At 34.0% G+C, this 25,325-nt stretch overlaps 3 protein-coding genes across 3 annotated transcripts; 1 reads left to right on the top strand and 2 right to left on the bottom strand.

Moving 5' to 3' along the window:
- Window positions 1-2,861: 2,861 nt before the first annotated feature.
- On the bottom strand, window positions 2,862-6,298 carry LOC146929085 (uncharacterized). Its single transcript, XM_085701166.1, has 5 exons — window positions 6,188-6,298; window positions 5,930-6,092; window positions 4,450-4,543; window positions 3,399-3,598; window positions 2,862-3,193 (listed from the first exon to the last, which is right to left on the bottom strand). The coding sequence occupies exons 1-5, from the start codon at window positions 6,245-6,247 to the stop codon at window positions 3,078-3,080; spliced, it is 633 nt and encodes a 210-aa protein (XP_085557292.1). The 5' UTR covers window positions 6,248-6,298; the 3' UTR covers window positions 2,862-3,077.
- Window positions 6,299-11,949: 5,651 nt separating this feature from the next.
- On the bottom strand, window positions 11,950-13,900 carry LOC146929084 (protein MAINTENANCE OF MERISTEMS-like). The gene is made up of 3 exons (XM_085707210.1): window positions 13,466-13,900; window positions 12,233-12,949; window positions 11,950-12,129 (listed from the first exon to the last, which is right to left on the bottom strand). The coding sequence occupies exons 1-3, from the start codon at window positions 13,898-13,900 to the stop codon at window positions 11,950-11,952; spliced, it is 1,332 nt and encodes a 443-aa protein (XP_085563336.1).
- A 7,307-nt stretch (window positions 13,901-21,207) lies between these two features.
- On the top strand, window positions 21,208-24,988 carry LOC146929083 (transcription initiation factor TFIID subunit 11-like). Its single transcript, XM_085701165.1, has 4 exons — window positions 21,208-21,709; window positions 21,812-21,899; window positions 24,321-24,420; window positions 24,598-24,988. Exons 1-4 carry the CDS (start codon window positions 21,276-21,278, stop codon window positions 24,723-24,725), a joined length of 750 nt encoding a protein of 249 aa, XP_085557291.1. The 5' UTR covers window positions 21,208-21,275; the 3' UTR covers window positions 24,726-24,988.
- The last annotated feature ends 337 nt before the right edge of the window (window positions 24,989-25,325 follow it).

The following is a 25,325-nucleotide window of genomic DNA, read 5'->3' as shown; positions in this document are numbered from 1 at the left end:
ACAATATCAAACTTAGCAACTGCAAGTCTTTTTTTTTTTGAAGTTGATATATTCGGTTTAAGAATTGACTAATTCAAAGGATCAACTACACCGTCTACTGGTTGAAAGACCAATTGAAATCAGGTCAAAACTTGTATAGACTGATTCAACACATAAATTGTTAGCTCAGACAAATTCAAACATGAAATATATAGAGAGAAATACACTTTGAGATCCTAAACCTACGCCACCACCGGGCCAACCTCTGGTCTAAGTGCAATTACAGTTAAAGTATGAGTTTAGATGTATGTGTGTCATCAAAAAAAAAAGAGTTTAGATGTATGTATTGTACGACAATCATGTTTAGGTGCTTTATGCTTGTAATTTAGAATCAAAGACTGGCCAATGGTCCATATAACCTAACAATTTTGATGAATGAGTTCAATTATCAAACCATATTCACACCAAAAAACACCAGTTTTGTTTGGTACCGCTAGTATATTGAACCGAAGGTGAAGTCATTCAAGAAACCCTATCATATATGGGTCCCAAACAAGAATTGATAGTGACACCACATGTATTGCGTGTATAGTTTCAATAAGCAAGATTGTGGAAGGAATTGAATGAAGCCAGACCCCTACCAAAAATGAGCACTTTTGTCCCATTAAGACCTAGAAAATGAAAAGAGAGAGCCTTTTTTAGGTACGAACGATGTTAAACACTTTCTTGTTTGTCATTATATCATCGTACAAATTCAAAATAAGCAAATGAAATGAATAGTCTAGCTTTATTTTGACCATAGTCTATGGCCACACCCACATGTGAGGTAGTCTAGTCCTGTATTGCCAACTGTAACCAAACGTGAAAAGCTGCATCACTACAAAAGAGCTTGTTGCTTGGAATGATCATACACATATACCTCCACGAAGAAGAGAAAATTTAGTAATTATTGACATTAAAACTTAACTATTTTTGAGGGACCCAGTTGCAGTTATTTACACCTGTAAACCAATGGAGCAACAGCATGCAAGCTCCTTCATCCACTCCAAGTTATATGGTTTTTGTAATGCAATTAACTCATTATTACTATGCAATCTTTTATAAGAGTTATCTCTTTCTAATGTGAAACAGATATTTTACAAAACATTTCCTCATGTACAGTCCCAATTTACTTGTAATTATTGACTTTATAAGAGATTTATCTTTATAAACTCAATGCATAGATAATTTGATGGAGCTATGCTATTATATTGGACTTAACTTATTTTTACAAAAATGATTTTTTAATGAAAAGTATCTCTTTACAAACTATCGTCAAATCTTTTTTATATTGACATATTGACAACTATAAGAGGTTCTTTTTTGGTGGTGGCTGGGGTTTGAACCCCGGACCTTGCATATTTTATGCATTGTCCATATCAATTGAGCTATACTCACGAGTCACGAGGACATATAAGAGGTCCTTTAATATAATTTGAAGTTTTAACATATCATTTTATCTTCTTTTTTTTTGTTGTCAAAATTTATCATTTATTTTGAAAATTGTTTACATTGTTGAACCAATTTTTATGTTACAAATTTTTGTACATAATCTTGAATGGTCTACTATAAATAACGTTTCAACAATCAACACTAAAATTAGATCTTTACTAATAACAAAATCACAATCATAGATAAAAACTAAAATCCGTAAAAAAAAAATAAATGAAAATATCATGTTCATTTCAATGGACTAGATGTTGTAACAAACATTGTGATGAAATTATTTTGATGAATTTAATATATCATTTACTTTTGTGAATGGTCAAGCAAAACTCTTGGTACCAACAATGAATTAATCAGTTTGTAAAAAAAAATGAATTAATCATAATGGTAAGAAATTTAAACCCTATAAACAAGTTGTTAGAGGTTCAATTCCTGACTACTGCGTGTGGAGAAAAGTCAGTTAGGAGAAGAGAACTCACTTTAGGTACACAATAAAATCTCCAACAGAGATTATTCACCGCTAATCTACGGTGGAAATTTCATACTTATAACCTAATAAGCCACGCATAAAAAATAAAATAAAAATCTTGGTCATACATTGATGAAAGATAAAGTTTGATATAATATTATTAACCTTTTTAAGTGTAAAAAACTATGTTGATATTGACATTAAAAATCTACAAAAAGATCTCATCTAATCTTAAAATTTAACAAAGAGACCATACTTCTCTTTGGGTCTAACTCATCCTCCCAAAACCAACTTATAAATAAATGATATCAAAACTTTTGTATCCTCCAAGAGGAACTTGGATTTTTCCGAATGTTTAGTTTTTTTTTAATAGAAGTCTTAATACATAAGTTGTTAGGGGTTCGATTCTTGATTATTGCTTATGAAAAAAAAGTCAGATGGGAGGAGAGAACCCACTTTAAGTCTCCAACAGGATCTCTGTTAGAGATTATTCACCGCTAAACAGTGGTGGAAACTTCGTAGATATAACATAAGCCACACATAAAAAAAAAACCTTGGCCATACATTGATGAACAATAAAGTTTGATCTAATACCTTTTAAGTGTAAAAAACTAACTTGATATTGACTTTAAAAAACTACAACAAAAAAAAATATTTTCTAATCTTAAAATTTAGTTAAGAGACTCTAATTTTCTTTGGTGTAACTCATCCTCCTAAAACCAACTTATAGATAAATGATATCAAACCTTTTATATCCTCTAAGTGGAGCTTGGATTTTTCCGAATATTTAGATTTTTTCTAATAGAATCTGTCTTTCCTTTGGCTTGCGCCTGGGATTATGTGAAGTTAACATTTTCCTTGCTAGTCACGATTCTTCATGTACTATATAACTGGTCAAATTTAATTTCACAGGGATGAATATGACAGATGATACCATAGCTATGCTAATTATTTATCAACCAAAAGGACTAGCTCTCTGACACTCATTTGCCATTCTTACTACTTCATCAGAACATGAAAACTACAATACACTGATCACTGCAAATTTACAAATAATGTACCATCTTAATTAATTACCAAATTTGGCAAAGTTGACAAACCATACTTCAGAACTATGAATTAACTTTTGTTTAAAGAAAGGAATTTACAGTATATTATCACTGCTCCCAATTGCTGAAAACATTGTAGTCTTCAATTCATTGATATCTTTAAGTAATCTCTCATTCTCCCAGTTCTTGCTCTGGATCTCAGCTTCTAATGCTGCAGTAGGGGGTTTGGGGAAGTGCATAGAAAGGTTAGGCTGCAGCATTAACTTCTCTAACTTCTATATATATGTTAATCCTTATTTGGTTTGGTGCAATAATAATATAAACATAGAAGTAATAACTAGCATGGTGCAATAATATAAACATAGAAGTAATAACTAGCATGAAAAACCTACTTCCTTGTATACATAGATTATTACCTGAGTTTGAATTATGAAGATCTTCAAGAATTTCCTCTACAAATGCCAAAACCGAATTTTTCAAAACACAATTCTTCTCATCCAAGAGTTGAATTTCCTTTTCAAGTGAATATTTCTCTGCCAACAAAGTCCTCACTTTACAATTTTCTCTATTGTCAATTTCTCTTTGAAATTCTAGGCAGTGTGCAGTAAATTCTTCCCTGCTTGGAAACAAATCAATCGGTCATCAAATTAGGATGCAACATTGAAATGTTACATAATTAAGGTACATTACAGTGACATTAGAATATAGAGATAAATTCATATATCTGAGTTGGAGTATCTTTTGCTATTTTCCTAACATACACTGTTTCCTTTTCTATTTGAATAGAAAAACAATACAGTGACACATGTTCAAACAGAAACACAACAATATATTTACGTTTGTTTTATGGTGACATTTAACATGTAGCCATATGAGAAACAATGAGACATGAGAACTAACCAAAAATACCTCCCTCCATCCAACATCTTAAATATCTTTAATAATCAATTAGAAAAAATTATAAAAATTTGATATTTTGAAAATATTCATCAAGACAAATCCAACATCTTATATGCTACCATTTGTCTTTATATATTAGTAGAAAAATATTGTCAAAATATGTTACGTGAATACTTCACATTTTCAAATTAGATCATTTAAAATGAGATTGAGAGAGTACTATCATTATTATATTTGGCCAACTTTAGGTTCTTTGGAGCTATCCTCGCACTATTGATAAATAGTAATTCTTATATATAACAAAATATCCCATCCCATACGACCTAATCACATGTGAATGCCCAGGTACAGTTTTTTTCATCTTATTATGCAAGTACCATAACATAAATGCATACTACATATGGCAAACTTAAAGCCAAACAAAAAGTTAAAAATGGATAGTTCTTACTGCACAGTATTATTTTCTTTAGAGATTGCTGGAGCCCAAAAAATAATTCCAGCAGTTGCAAATTTAACTTGTAGTGAAGTCTAAAACAAAATCAGAGATAATAAAGAATCTTTGAATACCGTTTTTCATCCATTCTGTTAACCATATCGTCCCTCTTGTTTTTAAGACAACACAACTCCTTCTCCAAAGTACTCACTGATTCCCTGAAACCAGCTATAATATGGAGAAAAAAATGTAATACAGCCCATAAGCAAAACAGTATAAAAAAATCGCCGAACAATTAATTGTTAAATAAGCTAGCTTCATATTTTCTTATAACTATGTTACATGTAAAAACTAAAAAGAATTCACGGCCGCATAGTAGTGATTAATCTTTGCAAGGAAACCTATTAGACACACAAGCTTTTAGCCAAGTTTTCTCCATATGCTGATTTCTTCAAATTTAAAGACATTTTCAGATTTTCCAAACCAAGTTGGTTATTTGTCAAAATGTTGAAGAAATATAAATATAACAGGTTGAAAAACGTAAAAGTAACCAGATATAAAAATAGATTAAAGAAAAGCATATGCTTATTGGTAATAAAACTCAAACACATTAGTTTTAGTGAGATACTATACCCTATTGATAATTATTACTGCACATATATTACTGTTGGACTGTTGGTGAAGAACCATGAATAGCAAGGGTACCAAGAAAATCAAAAACAAAGTGGGGGCATGAGCCTGCACAAGTGCCGACGTGCATCCGTCCCTGAGAAAGAAGAACTTATGCAATTTGACTTGGTCTGCATCATCCAAAAACCATGTTTTCAAGCAATTCTACGTGGGCAAAGTTTTAAATTGCGATCATGACATGATCCACGATATTACAGAGAATAATTGTTAAATATACTTCTATGCGATCATAAAGACATCAAAAACCTTGATATAACAATCCAAATTTCAGTAAACAATCTTTTTTCTGTAAAACCCCTGTCATGCTTAAACAAAAGCTGTGTTTGCTTCTTAGTATCCAAAAAGTTGCAAATACTATTTACTCAATTACATTTTTCTTAAAGTTAATTTTAATCTGTTTTTAAAATGAAAAGCGCATCAAATACTTAAAAATTCAAATGCCACGCTATTAAAAAGTAAGCAAATAATAAAACCTAATATATTAATTAACACAAAAATAAAAATACTAATTAATCAATTTAACAGATCAAATTGTTGGTTTAGCATTGTTTCATTCCATTCCATTCAGATAATATCTATGAAGCTCTGACACAGAGACACACAACACTGACACATCGACACCGATAATAATTTGAAGAAAAAAAGCATAATTAAATGTAATTATACGTGTCAGTGTTAGTGTTGTGTTGGTGTTGGACATGATTTCATTAGAAGTTTTGCTGCTATAAAGGATAATATACATTAGCTTACTTAATTTTAAATCAGAAATTTAGATTGATAATCCAAAAATTTGATCAATAATCTGAAACGCATTCCTCGAACTAATCTAATATTGCTATAAACTCACAAATTAATTAACAAATCAGAACAATCAATGATATAAGGTAAACTATGAAGATGAAATGCGAAGTGAATAATTCTAACCAGTGACAGTTACAAATCCAACAGTGTCAAACTGCAGAACGCCACAGATTCCGATCAATTCAGCTTCCTTAGTTGCAAAATGATTCTCCATCTCTTCGCATTTGACGATGCTGGATTCGATCTCGCGTGTGACCTGAATATGAGATTCAATTTCTTCATTGACCTAATTGATCAGTAATAATGAAATTATTATCAAGAATCAAGATTGAAGAATGAATGAAGAGGAAGAAAGATTGAATCGAAGAGAAGAATAGGTACCTGATCGAGCATTTCCTTGAGAGATGAAATGTGAGAGAGAATCGCTCCTGAATCTTCCATTGTTGTGTTGTTCTGTTACGCAATGCGACAAATGCTTTGAATGAGAGTTACCGCCACATTTCAATTTTCAACAGTTCTGTTTCATGTGTCCCGCGCGTATTAATTTGTTAGTTTGGGCCTAGTTTCTCAAAAGGTTTTGGGCCTTTTTTAATAGTTTGTTGAGTCTATATGATTGCTCTTTTTACCCCTTAATTTGTTCTTTATCTCAAAAAAACAATATTCGAGAGTTATCAACCCAAAACCCCTTATTCGAAGAGGTTGAGAGCTTGTGGTGCATATGTAGCAGAGTTTTGGAGGGTGTTTGAAGATTTGAAGTTGGCTAGATTGTGTGGTTTTCATAAAATGGAGCTTCTTATTGATTCTTGGGTAGTAGCTTCGAAACTTGCTTTAGGGGAAGGAGGAATTGTGGATGGTTGGAGCTTATTGCAAAATATTAGAAGATTGTTGGAGTTGGTGTGGGAGATCAAGATTTGGAATTTGTGAAGCAAACAAATGTGCCGATGCATTGGCGAATATGGCATGGGATGAAGGTTTTTGTTTGATGTTATATGAGCATTGTCCTGCTTAAATTAATTTGTTATTTTAAGCTTACTTTATTGGTATTTCAACTACCCGCTTAAGCGGTAGTTCTCTCTTTTTTCCGGCTAAGACCCTCTTGTTATCCAAAAAAAAAAACACACAAAATGTTGTTCGTAAGTTATTTCCCTAACCGTCTGTGTATTTATGGCGACCGAAAGAACACTCATCTCTTTATTTCTTATTTAATATTGTAAAGGTCAAATAAATGATGTCTTTTGTCAAAATAAAATAAAATAAAATGGTGTTTATTAATTTAAATTAACCGTAAAAAAAGATATTTTAAAGATGATTGTTCTTTAATCGTTGTGATACATACAAAATTAGATTCAAGAATTCTATAATTTTACAATACAATTTTAAAGATTCTATAATTGTTGTGATACATACAAAAGTAGATTTAAGGAAATTAGCAAGTTTTTCATATTAGAGTCGTGAAATTGGATCATAACAGTCCATATTTTTACCAAACAATTTATTGGTTTTTCCCTATGTTCAAATTTAACAAAATATCCTTTTTTTCTAAAAAAAAAAAAAAAGCGTTTTGAAAATCCATATCATATGTCACCGAGAATACTTCAATTAGTAAGGACAATGCATTTCAACATGCAGTGGTCGAAATTTAAACCTCAACTACTTGACAAAAAAAAAATCATACAGATCCTTTTATGATTAACGCTCACTAGTATGAAAAGAAAAGAGAGATGGAAGGGGTGTGAAAAGAAGCTATCATCTCATTCTACTGAAGACCTACTTATTTTTGACTCAGTAGGCCCACTTGTGAACGATACAAGGAAGAATCCTGCTCTTTACCCAAATAGTTTTGCTCACTCCCAAAGTAAAATACAAATATACCCATACGTATGTTAACATGCGTTACGTAAGTTAACTTACGCTAGTTGTAATGTTAACGCAACTTAAGTCACGCTGCGTGACTTAAGTTGCGTTGCGTGATGTTATTAGCCCAAGCAGAACCTCATTCTGCCTCATTTTCATCAAACAACACACACAAATCTCAATTTTCTCTCAAATTACCCAACTCCAAAATTCCTTCAACTTCAAATCAAACAACACTACAACAACAAGAACAAGTAAGCTTTCACTTAAACTATGTTGTTATGATAAAAAATTTCACTTAATCTAGAATTTTTTAGGTTTATTGTTTTGTTAAAATTTTAATTTTTTTTGCAAGAAATGTTAGAATTGACTTATAGTGCTTAATTGTTATGATGTTTAGATGTTTGCATGATTATGTTAGATTTTTTACACTTAGATTATATTTTTTTAGATTTAGGGTTTGTTTAAATTTTGGTTATTTTGTTTTTTGCAATATATGATACAATGTTACATGCAAATGAGTAATATTGCTTAATTATTTAGATCTTTGCATGTTTATGTTGTAGTTATCATTTTTAGGGTTTATGTATAATTTGCACTCAAAGTGTTTGATGAAATGTTTGAATGAGTTTTTCATTGATTGTGTTTAATTTGTAATTGTGTAGATTTGAGAATAGTCGGGTGGATCAACGTTCATGCACAATTCAACGGCGGAGAAACTCAGAGGTTGAAGGTTCGTTGCCTTGATGTAACGTTAAGAGGTCTCAAGGATCAACTAAATGAATTCAACCAAGGAGTCAACCCCAGAGACACAAGGAGGGTGCAAAATATTCTGTATAAACGTCCAAAGCTCGACGAGGGGAGAGTATCATTCACTTGGGTGGAGTTAAAGAACGACGAAAACGTGACGAGCATGTTTTGGGAGCACACCAAGTTCCAGTGGATCGATATGCGGGTGACGTTGCTGAGATCAACTGAAGATATCATCAACAACTTGATTCCGCCAGAAGATCGTCATTAGTTAGGGTAAGGTGCATTCCAACTACAACATTTGTCTTACCTCTGAAATGGGGTAATTCAAACTTGCCAAACGGCGAGGACTCAAGCATTTCGCTCAACGTTCATGTTTTTCCTTTGAAAAGATTAAATTTTTGTTTGGCTGGTTTAGATGAAGGTATTAAGTGTCAAGGAATGGACCTCATTTCGGTGGCACTGGAATACATTCATCTAAATCAAGCCTAAAATTTTTTTATTCTTTTCAAAGGAAAGCATGAACGCTGAGCGAAATGCTTGAGTCCTGTTGTTTGGCAAGTTTGAATTTTCCCCATCAGAGGTAAGACATTTGTTGTAGTTGGAATGCACATTCCAACTACAACAATTGTCTTCCTCTGGATGGGGTAATTCAAACTAGTTAAATGGCAGGACACCGGCATTCGCCCGGGAGTGTTTTTGTTCCATTTTAAATGTTAATTTCTTGTTGGCTTCGTTTAAATGATGGTATCGAAGTGTCAAGGTCTGGACCTCATTCCGTTGGCACTTAGATACTATCATTTAAAATCAAGACCAATAAGAATTTAACATTTGGAATGGAACAATAACACTTCTGGACGAATGCCGGAGTCCTGCTTTTTAGCTAGTTTGAATTGACCCCATTCAGAGGTAAGATAATTGTTGTAGTTGGAAGGTACATTTCCTAATGTAATGTAATGATAGTTGACGTACATGTCTTTTACGTAATGTAATGTAATGATACCACAATGTAATGTAACGTAGATGAAATTATATCTAAATAAAATTGTCTAAGAATTAATGTTGTGTACTTATCGAATTTATTTATTCAATACGCCATTTTTATTTGAATTAATGTTGTGTACTTATTATAATTTACTTATTCGATACGCAATATTTATTCAAATTCACGCCATCGCAATATTTATTTGAATTCACGCTATCGCAATATTTATTCGAATTCACGCTCTCGGAATATTTATTCGAATTTTCTCCGACAGGTATGCGCACTTAACTAACGTTACTTAACTAGCGTGACTTAAGTCACGCACCTTATAAGGTATGCTCAACTTAAGTCACGCACCTTATAAACTGTACGCATGTTAAGTCACACACCTTATAAGCTGTGCGCAAGTTAACTTGCGCAAGTTGGCCGGTGCTAAAAACTGAAGCACAAACGTTTCTTGGACGGTGATCAATGGTTTTGATTGTTTTTTACACGTTTTTTTTTAGTCTTTCACACGTTTTTGGACCTTAAACCACATATAAATACCCTCCCAACCATCCTCTTTTCCTCACATTATCTCTCCCCCTATTTCTCTTCTTTTTATTTTCTTCTTTAGTCTCTAGGCTTCTTTAGTCTCTAAGCCCCCTTAGGTAAATGCCGATGACTTTTGGGGGAAATAGTGGTCCATTAGGTTGGGGAAAAGGGCATCATCCCTTAAGGTAAATTTCGATTTGCTTCCTTTTACTCCCAAAATCTTTTTACCGTGGGTAAAAAGAATCATCATGGGGGTATAAAAGGAACCAAATATAAATTTACCTCAAGGGGTCTGGATGTCGTTTTCCCCAACAGGATGGATCACTATTTCCCCCAAGAGCTATTGGCATATACCGAAGAGGGTCAAAATAAATATTAAGTATGTTAGTTAATTGGAATAAATATTTGTATTGCTTATTGTAATATTTGAATAATATTAATAAAATGAGAGTTCTATTTAATATTTGTATCTATTTTTGCATTTATTTTATTAATTTCGATTTTATTTATTTTTGCATTTATTTTATAATTTCGAATAATAATGAATTAGTATAGAATAAAATCAATTTCTACCCAACGTACTCAAGTTAACTTGCGCTAGTGTTGTAGTTGGGCGTGACTTAAGTCACGTTCGTGATACACTGACGCATGTTAAGTCACGTAACGTGACTTAACATACGTAAAGAATGCACTAGCGCAAGTTAAGTTGCGTAGGGGCATTTTCGACTTTTACTTTGGGAATGAGCGAAACTGTTTGGGTAAAAGACAAGAATTCGGAATCTTGCTCTTTACCCAAACAATATTGCTCAGTCCCAAAGTAAATTACCTATATGACCCTACGCAGCTTAACATGCGCAAGTACAAACCTTACGTAACTTAAGTCACGTAGCGTGACTTAAGTTACGCTAGTACAAAGTTTCACGTGACTTAAGTTACGCTACGTGTCTTTAGTCACGCTAGTGCAAGCCCATGGTTCAGAGCAAGCCCATGCCTAGGATCTGTTGCGTGACTTAATTCACGCTGCTGCTGGTGTACTGCTAGTCACGCAACTTAACTCACGCAAGCCAATGCCTAGTCACGCAACTTAACTCACGCCAATATTAAGACTAGCGTGACTTAACTCACGCTGCTGCTGGTGCAATGCTGGTAGCAGAAGAGAATGACAGTGGCACCAGAACAGAATGACAGTGGCACTAGCTACTGTTTTGTTCCTTCATTCCCTGTTTACAGTACATGCATTCATTGATTCAACCAAAACTCTTAATTTAGAGAACATGCATTCATTCAATAATAATTTAGAAATGCAATTTTAACGAAAATTAACGCAAATGTCATAAAGAGGCGCAACCGCGCAAATGTAAATATGATACAACCAGGTAAATGTGAATACCAAAAAGTCGAGAAAATACTACAAATATCCAAAAAAGTCATAAAATGTAGTCCTAAAATAAGAAACTACTGGTCCTCCTGTGGACTCCTAGACATCCTCCTCGAAACCGGCTGCTGCTCAAACACGCTATAGTCGGTACGGAGGCCCTCCAAAATGCCAAAGAAGAGTGGATTAGAAACCACCTCTGGAATCCCCATCGCATGCTCCACTCTCTCTCTCTCATGCTGCCGATGACCTGCAATGGATCGGGAGGATGTCTGGCCCACTCCTGGTCAACAAGAATATCCTGGTATACAGGTCTCGGCATGACAATATCAGGCTCTGGAGCAGGGTTGACGATGAGAGGATGGGACACACGGTAAAACCACCTAACGTACCTATCCGAATGCTTCCAAGGCTTGTCGTCCAGGACCTGGCGACCCCTCCGCTGGTGGGGAACGACATGCAGAGCAAACTCCAAGAAGGCATCAGCCACATCTGCTGGGGCAAGAGGCATAACATCAGCAGGATGTCGGGGAACCCTCTGAACATGTCTGTATTGCCTCAGCACCAGCTCCGACAAGTGACGCACCATCCTCTGACTGCCTGCCATGATCCATCCGGAGTACCAGCACATGTCATGAAAAGGCGTCACGTCTCGTCGGTGCTCGTACGGCCTCCAGGTGACATGACAATGCTCCATTGAGTCCAGCAAGCCTCTGAAGTGGCCAGCATCAGCAAACCCCCTTTGAGGTTTCCATCTACCCAAATAGGGGTTCTCCCGGTCGTAATCTGCATATTTGGACCTCGGAACCACATGTTTGAAGTGAGCTACAACCCATCCCAGCAAACACAAAGAGACAAAATATATACATGTCATACAAGAAACTATACATTTATTTTTAACTTAAAAAAAGAAGAAAAAATATATTACCACAAGCAAGCTCATGTAACCACCAACTAAGCCAACATTTGCGTCTGAGGTAAGATTCAGCTGCTCATACAAGAAAGCAAGTCCCATCACGCCCCATGACCACGTGCCTATGTTAGCCAAATCCCGAATGGCAAGCATCCACATCAGACTAATGGTTTTGCTTTTCTTGCCGGCAAAAAGGGTGTAGCCAAGCAAGAGCAACAAAAACGCCTTCATACAGGCGGGCCTAATACAACTCAGCTCCTGCTCCTCCTCCTCTGATAAATCCTCCCCCAGCAAATGGTTGCACCTATTCAACAGGTAGTCATACTGGTCTTTCAGGGCCGTGTAAGAGACAGATGCACCAAAATCAGTCACATAGCCAACCGCAGCCTCCACCGGAAACAACAGGTGGGTCACCAGCATATCCATAGCTGCGTCATGATCTAAATCCTCCTCGGGGATGCCTAGGAGACAAGCAACATCATCCAGTGTGATGGTCATCTCCCCAACAGGCAGATGGAAGCTGCTGGTCTCCTGATGCCATCTCTCAGCCATGGCACACACTAAACCGTGGGAGATGTTGTCGTACCCAGTCAGAAGGAGGGGCCTTAGACCCGATCTATCAACCGGTTCCCAGAACCAAGGGTTAGCATCTGCCGGCATTGGAAGGGACAGGGAAGAAAGCTTCAGTTTCCTCCCGTGAGAGATGCCTTTCATCTTACGACCCGGTTGCAACTGAAATACAACAAAAATATAATTAAATATGTTAAATAAACATGAAATAATAAACTATAAATATTCTACGTAAAATAAACACGAAATAATAAACTATAAATATTCTACGTAAAATAAACATGAAATAATAAATTATATATATATTATACGTAAAATATTATACGTAGAATATCATTAAACATGAAATAAACTTCATAAATAAAAATACGTAGAATATTATATATATGTTATACGTAGAATATTATACGTAGAATATCATTAAACATGAAATAAACTTCATAAATAAAAATACGTAGAATATATTATACGTAGAATATTATACGTAGAATAAACTATATATATTATACGTAAAACAAACATGAAATAATAAACTATAAATATTCTACATTATACGTAAAATAAACTTCACATAATAGTAAAATATCATTAAATTAAATAAAGCAAATTATACTTACTCTTTTATCGTTCCAAAGCTTGCATGCCACGTGTTTACCGAAGTCCGGTAAAAGTGACAACTCGTAAGGCCCCCCTTAGAAAGCCCCCATCCTCGTCCTCCATAACTGGCTCTGCATGCTGCTGCTCAGGATGCTGATGCGGAGGAGGGTCGACAAACTGATGCTCGGGCTGATACCCCTCCTGAAACTGATATTGATACTCATACCCCTCTTGATAGTGATAATCCGGCTGAAATCCAGCCTGCTCCTGATAATGCTGGTCCTGATAAGCCAGCTCCTGAAACTGATGCTGATACTGTGGCGGGTCCACAAGCTGGGATGCACTCGTCTGTGACGTCGATGCCCCCGCAGCATCAACAGTAGCAAGACTCGTGGCCCCCACTCTCCCTCGACCTCGACCCTCCGGAGGGTGTAGTGCTTGCTTCTCCCTACATGCACTACTAGTAGGGGCCATCCTCCCTAACCTAAGCCTATCAGGCCTCTCCTGCTCAGACATATCTGCACAAAAATCAAAAAATATTTAACACATTTTCACATAATTTCGACAGCAACATACGTGTAATCTTTAACAATACAACAACAACACTATAATGTCGATAGTGTCATTTGAATCCATAAACTACCACATTGCAGTCAAATTAACTATACTCAACTTTAACAAACATAACTCTAACTAATTACATCATTAACAATCCAATAAAACCAAAAAAATTATCATTGAGACATTTCACCGAACATGTAGCGTGCATTTTTCAAACAACTATGTAATCTAGCATTTTCAAAACGCTAAACTACCACATTGTACTCTAAACAACATCTAAACAACAATTCCTAAGTTAAATCATCACTAACAACCATAATCTTTAACATGCAAGACAATTTTTTTAAAAACCTAAAAATGTTAATTTTCTACTAAAATTCGAAATTTCAACCAAAATAATGCAAAGAAGTAGTATAATAATCACTTACTTGATATTGTGGAAGAAATTCGGTTTGAATGGCGCAAGAATGGTGAAATTTGGATTTGGGGGTGAAATTTTCGTTTTTGGAAAAGTTGAAAATGGAGGTTCTGTGTTGCTGTGTTGGTGATAACCAACTTAAGTAACGCTGCGCAACTTAAGTTACGCTGCGCAACTTAAGTTGCGTTACCGTTATAACTAACGCATGTTAACTTGCGTGGCGTGAGTTAACATGCGTAAGTGTATATAGGTAATTTACTTTGGGACTGAGCAATACTGTTTGGGTAAAGAGCAGGATTCCGATACAAGTGCCTTACCTAAGAAGCCACGCACAACATATATATATATATATATATATATATATATATATATATATATATATATATATATATATATATATATATATATATATATATATATATATATATATAGACACACACACTAGTGTGTATACCCAGGACCGCACGGGGAAAATTGTTTCTAAATTAAAATTAAAAATAAAATACTTTATGGTTTATATCCTACTACATGGTTTATACTACCTCCGTCCCTAATTATAGGGCCCTTTTGAAAAAATAACGAGAATTAGGATAATGGATATTTGTATTAAATATGTTTGTAATTACTATTGTTTTTACAATTTTATCCTTTATGAGAGAGAGTTGGTTTATGTTTTCAACATGTTATTTATTGCTGATTGAAGAAAAAGATGTATAATAAATAGGGGCATGTATGTAAAGAAATAATTAATGTAGTTGGAAATAGCAAAGGGGTCTTATAAAAAGGGACAAAAAATTTTCTCAAAAGGGTCTTATAATTAGGGACGGAGGTAGTATATTTCAAAATGTGTTAAATTTGAAATAAAACATTGAGATCATGAAAAATAACACAAAAATAAGAGGATTTATAAACTTCATCCTATATCTAAATAAATTTAATAGGAACAATAACAAAAGTTTAGAAGACCCATAAAAAAACAACAGTTAAAAGATGAAATGCTCCCTTAAAAAAATGCAATGCACGGAATAAAATATGATAATACGGTTAATGATTTAGGGGAATTTAATAATACTTTTTTTTTTACAATAATAATACTTTAATGTTCCCCTCAAAAATATAACATTTGCTTTATTGTTGAAACATACATTATAATTGCTCAAAAAGAAAGAAACATACATTATAAAAATTTATAAATAAATTATTAGATTACATAGTATTTTAGGGAAAATTTCGTAAATTACATGGTCATTATATTCTTGTCAAACTTTATTTAAACTATTGTCTCCTTTTTTTTTTCTTCCTGAAGGGAACACTCTCCCTTGGGTTGCATATACTGCGTCGAAAGAATTCTTCACTCCTTTTATTTAGTCCCATTGCAACAAATCTCTGCACATCACTTATGTATGTAACTTCTTCAGCAGCCTCTCTGAGAGGAAAATAATCGGGCCATACATAAGTAGCATAAATTTAAAACTAATTTATGTTAATTGGAATATGGTTACAACTCCTAAGCGCTTTGGTGGCCTAGGTATTCGTGAAGCTAGACTTACTAATTTAGTTCTGCTTGGGAAGTTAGTGTGGAACATGCTTCATAATAAAGATAAATTATGGGTGAAAGTTCTTTCCCATAAATACATGGGCAACACGTCTTTATGGATAAATAAGAAACATAATAAATCATCAATCTCTTGGTGCGGTATTCAACATGTCATTACAAATTTTACTGCAGGATATAGTTTTCGTGTAGGCTCAGGAGACTCATCGATTTGGAATATTGACTGGACACAACTCGGCCCCCTCTGTCAATTGGTCTCATTTGTTAACATCAGTGATTCAGTTATGTGTTTGAAGGATGTGTGGGAGGAAGGTAGGTGGAACTTGCAAGGTCTTGCCACTATGATACCAACCGATATTGTTCAATATATTCATCAGCTGCGTGGACTTGGAGACATGCAAAGAAAGGTGAATATATTTGCTCGAGTGGATACTATTGGCTTCTTCAACAAAATAGAAATTGGAATGTGAATTGTAACATGAATTGCCTTTGGCGCCTTAAAGTAGCAGCAAAACTTCAGCACTCTCTATGGCTTTGTTTTCATAATGCCCTCCCTATTAATGCCCGTCGGCATCATTGCAACATGGTAGCTTCTCCAAGCTGCACCCATTGCTCTTCACCCATAGAGGATATTCTTCACTGTTTACGTGATTGTCCGCACTCTAGAGAGCTCTGGCTCCGCTTGAATATGGGGCGCTATAATAATTTTTTCTCTGAATTTGATGTTAAAGTTTGGCTTCATGAGATGACAAAGAGTACTTCCGCTATTTTGTTTAGGGTTAATTATGTTTTTGGTCCCTACAAAATTGCAACCTTGTCAGTTTAGTCCTTACTTAATTTTAATAGCATTTTTAATCCCTACAAAAAAAAAATTACTTATAATTTTAGTCCCTGCTAAAATAAATTTTGTTTAATTATCCTTAAACTCTTAAATTTTTTAACGATTCTTTTTATACAAGTTTAGAACACTATGAACGGTTCATTTACTAAAATCTATAATTTTTTAACATGAAATAAATTAAATATGAATTTTTTAAAACGACAAAAGTTTAAGATATAAGTAACAAAAATATGGACGTAGAAATCAAATTTTTGCGATATTTTTTTCGGAGGACCTTTTAATAACGTTCTTAACACGCCTGTAAAAAATTGTTGAAAAACTTAAGAGTTTAAGCATAAATTAAACAAATTTGGATTGAGTAAGGACTAATATTGAGTGCAGAAATTTTTTGTAGGGATTAAAAATGCTATTAAAATTAAGTAAGGACTAAACTTACAAGGTCGCCATTTTGTAGGGACCAAAAACATAATTAACCCTTTTGTTTATTACAGGAGTATGGTATGCTTGGTGTTGGAGAAACAATACTATTTTTGAGGATCAACATTGGCGTATTCAAGATGTGGTGCAAAAGACCTTTTTGTTACATGATGAATGCATTTATTACTATCCCAATCTTGGTTTGGACCCACACTCATCACGCCTCTTAGCTCATTGGATCCCCCCTCCGGAAGGTACACTTAAACTCAATATTGATGGTAGTTTTCTAGAAGATTTGGGTTGTTTAGGTGCTGGTGGTGTTGTCCGCAACCACAATGGAGATTGGATAGCTGGTTTTTCTCACTATGAAGCTGGAGGTGATGTGTTACTAGCGGAGTTACGTGCTATCCAGATAGGTCTTGATTTTTGTAGTCTAAAAGGCTATGTCAAAATTATTTGTGAGAGTGATTGTTTGGAAGCAGTTGACCTGATTATTGATGGTCGTGATCATACCTTACACACTTATGCTATTGTCATCCTTCATATTAGAGATGCTTTACATGGAAATGTTAATACAACATTGGTGCATGTTCTTAGGGAACAAAATATGTGTGCAGATTTTATGGCTAAGGAAGGATCACATGCAAGGTGCTCTGATAGTTGGAACTGTCCTCCGCCTGATATGGAATCTCTCATTCTCAGAGATAAGCTTGGAACTTAGTTTTTCATCTCCCTCTTTTTTCTTTTTTTTTTGCCTCGTTACTTTGTAACACTACCAAAAACAAAATTTAAAACTAATTTCGTTCAAAGTAAAATTAAAATTAAACTAACTTGGAAGTTCCAACATGTTTACATTTTGTGTGTGACCAAATGAAGTGTATAAATTCTTATCACACGTTGAAAATGTGATTGGGTTTTTACATGATTAATTTTCAAGCTTCAATATGATCAATAAATTTGTTTCGCGTTTCCTCCACATTGTCAAAAACTCCTATCATCAAGAAATTTTTTTATCTTTGCTAAAAAAAAAAAGAATTTTTTTCTCAGAAAGTACCAAGCATATTAGACCAAACGGTCAAAACAAAACATACCCCATCAGAAAAATTAAAAAAGTATCTGGAAAATAAAAGACAGATGAAGTTACAACGATAGAAGAAGATATACAAAAAACGAAGATGAAAACATGTGAAATTACATTTTACCAAGGCTCCATTTCAATTGAATTAAGCCGTTTTTACGAAGAAAAAAAAAAGAGAATTGTACACTATATACACATGTTGAAAAGAAAACTAAAGTTGCACATGATGAACCAATCCAACTATACCATAATCTTACTTCAATTTCCAAATGTTTGCTAAGAACGGATTCTCGTGGTAACAATGCATAGAAGCCAAATCTTTGTCAAAAATGCTCGGCTGCCATAAACAGGAAAAAGAACATACACAAAATATTATACCCCAAAAAAAAAAAAAAAGAACATACACAAAATGAATTAACCATAAACAACAAATTTTAATTAGGCAAGACTTCTATAAAAAAAAAAAAAAAAGGCAAAACTATATCATCAAATTATGACCAAAACCGAACAATCACTGCCAAAATTCAGAGTTGGGCCTAATCAATTGGAAGGTCTGATTTAACGGTAGTAATTTTTTTGCTTTCCTTGTGAAAGTAAATTTGAATGACCTATAATATCATACTTAGATATCACCAATATAATTGAACATTCATGAAGAATATTAATCTGAATACACAATCTTTCCATATAAGCAATTATCAAAACACTTCATTTTTATTTCATACTTTTGAAACCCCACGTCCGTAAAACCTAAAAACAGTGTGACATTCTATATAGCCTTGCAAATTCAAACTCTATATTCACCCTTCATACCCCTAATCCAAGTAATTTTGAAACAACTAATTTAAAAAAGGGCAACCCGGTGCACTAGAGCTCCCGCATATGCAGGGTCCGGGAAGGGGTCCCACCATTTGGTGTATTGTACGCAGCCTTACCCTGTTTTACACAAGAGGCTGTTTCCAGGACTTGAACCCGTGACCTTTCAGTCACATGACAACAACTTTACCAGTTGCGCCAAGGTTACCCCTCATTAAAAAATCAGACCACACCATTAAAAAAATCATGCAAGGATAGAGTCAGTGAAGATGGGAGGCAATCATCTAGTTAGATTTATAACGTAAAAAATTCATGTCTTTGGCAACAATCAAATCAGTAAACCAAGAAAAAATAAGAACAAAGCATAATAGGCATAGAGTCAGTGAAGCATTTGTAGAAAAAATTAAAGGAGGTCTCACTCATAAAATTTGCTGTCATGTTCGTTTTGTCCTGTTCAGGATCTAGCATTCTTCAATAAAATTTGCTGTTAAAAAAAAAAGGAAAAATAACGGTTCTTCTTCTTGGTTTAATGTTACATTTAGGGAAAAATATTGAGAGAAGGAAAGAAACTGAGAGAAGAAGAAGAGACAAACCATGACTCACGATAATACCAACAGCAATGAAAAATTTCACAATTTGAAATATGCTCACCTATAAATTAAACTAATAAAAAAAAATAGCAAAAGCAAATAATGAGAAGAAAGCATAAGTAAAAGAAAATGATGAAGATGAAAATAAGATAAGATAAAAGAAAATGGAGAAAGAATGAGGAATACCTGATTTGAAAGGTTGAACATTCCCGTTAGAAAATATATAAGCACATGGGAAAAAGGAAGCATTCAGTGGGAGAACTGAGATGTTGAACATTGCATGCATCGTGAAGGTTCAATATCAGCATTTTTTTCAAGTTGACTCATTCTTGTTTGTCAAAAAAAAAGTTGACTCATTCTTGAAAACAACAATTTTAACCCAACACCGGTTTCAATCGGGAGATGATCCTCTCCAGTAAAATTACCTCCTGTTTTCTCCTGTGAAACAATCTTAGCCATTCATTCCTTTTAATGACACCTTAACAAATCTTAGCCCTTCATTCATTTTAATGTGTCATTTTCATTTTTCTTCCTTTTCACGTTCTGGCTTATGTGGAAATTATAGAAACAACTTCATCTTCTTCCATAACAGCACATACAATTCTTTAAGATATTTCACCAATTAAGTTAGAGTTGTAAATATAAAAAACCTTCAATTTGTTCAACCTGGGAAAACTCAGGCAAAGAAAACAATAGCAATAAGGGACAAATCCAAATACTCAAATTCACCAATTCACCAATCTCATCATAAACAATTCAAACAAAAAATAATGAGAACAATGACTTGAATTGAAATTTAGTATTCTGTAATCATTGTAATCAAATTAAGATTTTTTTTCAAATTATCACTATAATCATGTAATCCATTCAAATGATTGGAATTGAAATAAAATTCAAATTAGTATTCACTGTCAGTACATAATCATGTAATCCACCGTCGTGGTACGCCGCCGCCGTCCCCGCACAACATAATGAAAGAAGGATTTTGAAGTTGAAGGAAGATGGAAAATAGAGAAGGAAGGACAACCTCCGCTGTGGTGCGCCGGTGTCACCACACTTCTCCACCGTCACTACTATTGTGTCGCTGCTTTTGAGATGGGTTTGGGAGGAAAGTAGGTTGAGATGGGTTTATGAAAAGATCGTGAAGGAATGGCTGTGAGGAAGGAATGAAACGAATGAAAAGAAACGAAATAGAGAAATGAACGAACTTGTCCAAAAAAAAAATGAATGAAGGGCTAAGATGTGTTAAGGTGTCATTAAAAGGAATGAATGGCCAAGATTATTTCACAGGAGAAAACAGGAGGTAATTTTACTGGAGAGGATCCTCTCCCGGTTTGAATCCTCCATATAACATTGAAACTCTGATTAAATTAATTTAAATATTTATTTAATTAATTCATACTTAACAAATAAAATAAATAAATAATTAAAACATAATTAAGGAAATGTTACTATTAATAGCAACTTTAAAAATAGTAAAGACTCTCATTTGTTGACAAATGGCAAACTTGCCAAAGAACTAACCTTGCTTTTATTATTATGTATGTATAGATATACCCCAGCGAGAGTTTCACTTCCAATAACAACTTTCCAACAGAATCGATCAAGATCAAGAATGAAGCAATCAATGGATCCATTGGAAGCTGCATTCGAAGAATCACCACCAGATTCTCCAATCGAAACCAAACCAGAACCCGTAAACCCAAATTCCAATTCCTTGATTTCACTACCCTCTCACATCCATCATGAACAACAACACGTTCACGTGAAAAACTCAATCTCAAATAACACCAAGAATAATAATAGTAATAAAGATGATGAAGAAGATGAAGAAGAAGATGAAGATAATATGGATGTTGAACTCGCTAAGTTTTGTGCTGTTGGTGATCCTCACAAAATGGCTAAGATGCAGTTTGTTACTAATAACACCAAGAATAATAATAGTAATAAAGATGATGAAGAAGATGAAGAAGAAGATGAAGATAATATGGATGTTGAACTCGCTAAGTTTCGTGCTGTTGGTGATCCTCACAAAATGGCTAAGATGCAGTTTGTCACTAATTTCATTATTTTCTTCAATTTCATGTTATTTTTCTTATCATATTACAAACCCTAATTTTTTTGTTGTTTTTTTTTCTTGTTGATACGTAGTTCTATTCTGTCACCATTCACTGATGAACAAATGAGTCGTTATGAGTCATTTCGTAGGGCTGTATTCCAAAAAGCGAAAATGACACGGGTAAGTTTATTATCTTTTGTTCACTTTTACTATTTTGTTTTTTCTTATATAATCATGGTTTTAAATTGCGGTTTCGGTCGTGGCAATTTCGATCATTGTAGTTGCTGCGACGTGCATTGTGCATTGCAGCTGTTGCTGTGTTAAATAATTTTAAATTTTTACTAACAATATAAATTGTCACCGTCGTGCCATGACACTGTTTAAAGTGGCACCACCTTACCCACCATAGCAGAGTCTCAATTTCCCCTGTAGATACCGATTAGGAGGTGCTTGAGATACACAATTTGAGAGACCGTTAGAGTAAAGATTTTTTTATTAGATCTAAAACAAATTGGGATTTGGGGTTCTAAATTTTAATTTTTGGTGAGAAGGTTCGAACCAACATGGCCGAAACCGTGTTATGCAGTTACGATGCAGCCATACACGTGATTGAAGATAACACTACACTTGCGGTACAATGTTGTTGTGAAGGTTACCGCAACAACAATATTGTGGTCGTAATTATGGTTGCGGACCACAATTTGAAACAATTTTTTCTACCTCTGTCTTATCTATGTGATTTTGTATTTGGTTGCCACTTAGCACTGTAATGCTGCAAACCCTTAAAAATATTCCCTTGCTAACAAACCTGGAAACCTTTCATATGACTGTGGAAAATAGTTAAGAAACAATGCTATATAAAGTAAGTGATATGATGTATGAAAAGTAAAAATTACTGAAGTTCTTAGATTATATTCATAGTACAACAGCTAAAACTTTTCATAGCCATTTGAAGGGTTATTGTCATCATTCTACAGCAAAAGTTGCAACATATTAGTAACCGTTTTGAATTAAAACCAGAGTTAAAAGTTCATATAAATTATAATATTATACTTATTCCTCGTCTAGATGCACCAGCATTGGCAATTAGGAAAATGTCTAAAGAACTTAGTTAGTAGTAGTATTAGACAGCTTATAAAAATCAAACCAAATAAATAAGATAGCATTAAAAATGATAAAAGGAAGCCAACATATTGTAAATAATAATATGCATCTTATCAAAACATAAAACAATGTAAACGAACGATGCAGGTTAAAGATGATGGTGTATCAGATAGAAAGAGCATATAAGCAAGAAAGTGATTTTTTTTGATTAAAATCAATAAGTAGAAATGAAGATAAAATGCAAGTAACAGAGAAAGAATGGAAACCGCGACGTCAATGTAAATAAGTGTTGCTTAATAGCAGCTATAGAGCTATTGCTTACCGGAATTTGAACAAATTACAATTGTTCCAAAATACACTATTTAGTCCAAAATATTGTGAAATAGAGGCTATAGGTTGCTATAGCACTATTGCGTAGTGGAAATTGAATGAATCACTATTTCCGTGATTCGCAATTGACAACACCGATGTAAATGCACACATACTATGTATCAGATATAGGGCTGTAGAATAATTGGTGTTAATAGTTCAGGTTTAGCTTGGTTTTGTTGAGTGGATTAAATGTTCATTGTGTATATTTGAGTTTTTGAGGTTAGAGAATGAGTTTTAAATAAAAGAGCTTTCAGGTTCGATGGTTCTTAGAGGAAACTAATGAAACTAACAATTGTCTTTAAGACCTGGTTGTTTTGATTTTGGCCATGAGGATAGTAAAGTGATAAAAGCATTGATTGTTATATTGATTTGTTATGATGGGGCCAATAATATCAATCATTGATTATTCATCAATGATCAATATTACTTTAAACTCTAAAGTTACTTGCTCACTGTGGAAAAGTCCTATGTGTTTGTTTTATTTACATTCTGTTGTGGGAAATTGAAAATAAATCAGTGAACAACTTCTTCCCAGAATATAAAACAAACACATTATTAGGTGATTTCATGTTTAATCTCTTTATTACTTGATGCTCGGCTAGGCTGATACTGTGTCCTTCAACATGAAATCATGAATTGACCTTCAACATTCTGTTTTCTTTTCTCCCAAACTGATTAGAGCAAAAATTAATTATAATGTCAGGACTCGAATGATCCCTATACCATCGTAGACGCATAACTCTGTCAAATATGAAATTTTTAAATGTTGAGTTCAGATTATTTATAAAGAGCTACAATTCGTTTTGGATCTTCTCTGGTTTTGGAAAACAGAATACAGTTTTTTGCGTCCACATGATCGGTTATTTATATGGTAGGGATCCCATGGTTTTTTCCCATTGCATATATTTGCTTAAGCTAAATTTATTCACGCGTTCTCCTTGTATATTAGTCAACCATGGTTTCTGTCAAGTTAGTTTGTGCATTGATGCTGCTTTTGAACTCATGTGCTTCTACAGTAGATTGCAGATTCCCATTTTTACACTTCAATTTGCATGAATAATTTACGTTATGGTGTGATAAGATTGCTCACAAGTTTCCTATTCTCTCTTCGTTGCCTCAAAGCAGGTATTAGCAAACATCATTGGGACCCAGACAGTCTCTCAGCCAATTACGATTGTAGTATCAGGGATTGCAAAAATGTTTGTGGGTGAAGTTGTGGAAACAGGTAGATTAATTTATAGTTTCCCTTTACAAACATGACACGCTTTCTTTTAAAATAAATAAATTAGAATTAGAAAACCGCAAATGATTATAGGATAGTAAATACTCCTGCACATAGTGTTTCCAAGGTAAAATTGTTGCAGTGCATTGTTTCCATTAGTCAAAGTTATTATTTTTGCAGCTAGAACAATTATGAAGGAAAGGAGGGAATCTGGACCGATTCGGCCAACACATCTGAGAGAAGCATATAGACGACTAAAGCTTGAGGGAAAAGCCTTTAAGAAAACAGTCCCGAGGCTCTTTCGGTAATTGACCAAATATGATTTTTTTGGATCATATCATTGGTTTGCAACAGTGACTTGCCTACATGAATTTTTTTTGATCCTGATGTCCAGATCTTATCAAATTAATTGGAATGAGATTTTTTTTCTTTCTTTTTAGTTGTGTCAGATATCAAAATTCAATTCTTTTACTGTATTATAATCTACTACCTTTTCCTTCATCAACTTGTAACCATAGAAAGTTCTTACAAACAATAAATTCGAGTATACACTGACATATTTTATATTTTATGTTGAACTTCGCTATTTTCTGTTTTTCAATGGAAGATCATTGTGCAAGGATCAAAGGAATGCAATTTGTCTGAATTTTTCTTCTAAAGTAGTTAGATGGATGCTACTAATTTATGGCTTGAATCAACAGGAAGTAAATTCAATTTTATTACATATGCAAGTTTAATGATTGCACAAAATTTTCAACTTGGTATGCTTATGCTCAGCACAATCTTTGCAACTTATACTCAATTAATTATTGTTGAAAATTCTCTACTGCATTAAGAAACTGGAAAGCCTGATTGGAGGCATTGTGACTGCATATTCAACTGCACTTCTCTTCTGTGTCTTGCTTTCA

This window comes from Medicago sativa, chromosome 4, assembly GCF_051527215.1.
Source record: "Medicago sativa cultivar Bolivia chromosome 4, Bolivia_mono, whole genome shotgun sequence".
Taxonomy (NCBI): domain Eukaryota; kingdom Viridiplantae; phylum Streptophyta; class Magnoliopsida; order Fabales; family Fabaceae; genus Medicago; species Medicago sativa.
This window is presented reverse-complemented; position numbering and strand designations above follow the sequence as displayed.

Bases quoted from the DNA above. Each gene is read 5' to 3' on its own strand.
- LOC146929085 (XM_085701166.1), bottom strand. From the start codon at position 6,247: ATGGAAGATTCAGGAGCGATTCTCTCTCACATTTCATCTCTCAAGGAA. The intron at 6,093-6,187 runs GTACCTATTCTT...CTGATCAATTAG, and splicing joins TCAAGGAAATGCTCGATCAG to GTCAATGAAGAAATTGAATC. The intron at 4,544-5,929 runs GTTAGAATTATT...TCCATATTATAG, and splicing joins TGGATTTGTAACTGTCACTG to CTGGTTTCAGGGAATCAGTG.
- LOC146929084 (XM_085707210.1), bottom strand. From the start codon at position 13,900: ATGTCTGAGCAGGAGAGGCCTGATAGGCTTAGGTTAGGGAGGATGGCC. The intron at 12,950-13,465 runs GTTGTCACTTTT...GTTGTATTTCAG, and splicing joins TTCTAAGGGGGGCCTTACGA to TTGCAACCGGGTCGTAAGAT. The intron at 12,130-12,232 runs GTAATATATTTT...GATGGGTTGTAG, and splicing joins GTTACATGAGCTTGCTTGTG to CTCACTTCAAACATGTGGTT.
- LOC146929083 (XM_085701165.1), top strand. From the start codon at position 21,276: ATGAAGCAATCAATGGATCCATTGGAAGCTGCATTCGAAGAATCACCA. The intron at 21,900-24,320 runs GTAAGTTTATTA...GCCTCAAAGCAG, and splicing joins AAAAAGCGAAAATGACACGG to GTATTAGCAAACATCATTGG. The intron at 24,421-24,597 runs GTAGATTAATTT...TTATTTTTGCAG, and splicing joins GGGTGAAGTTGTGGAAACAG to CTAGAACAATTATGAAGGAA.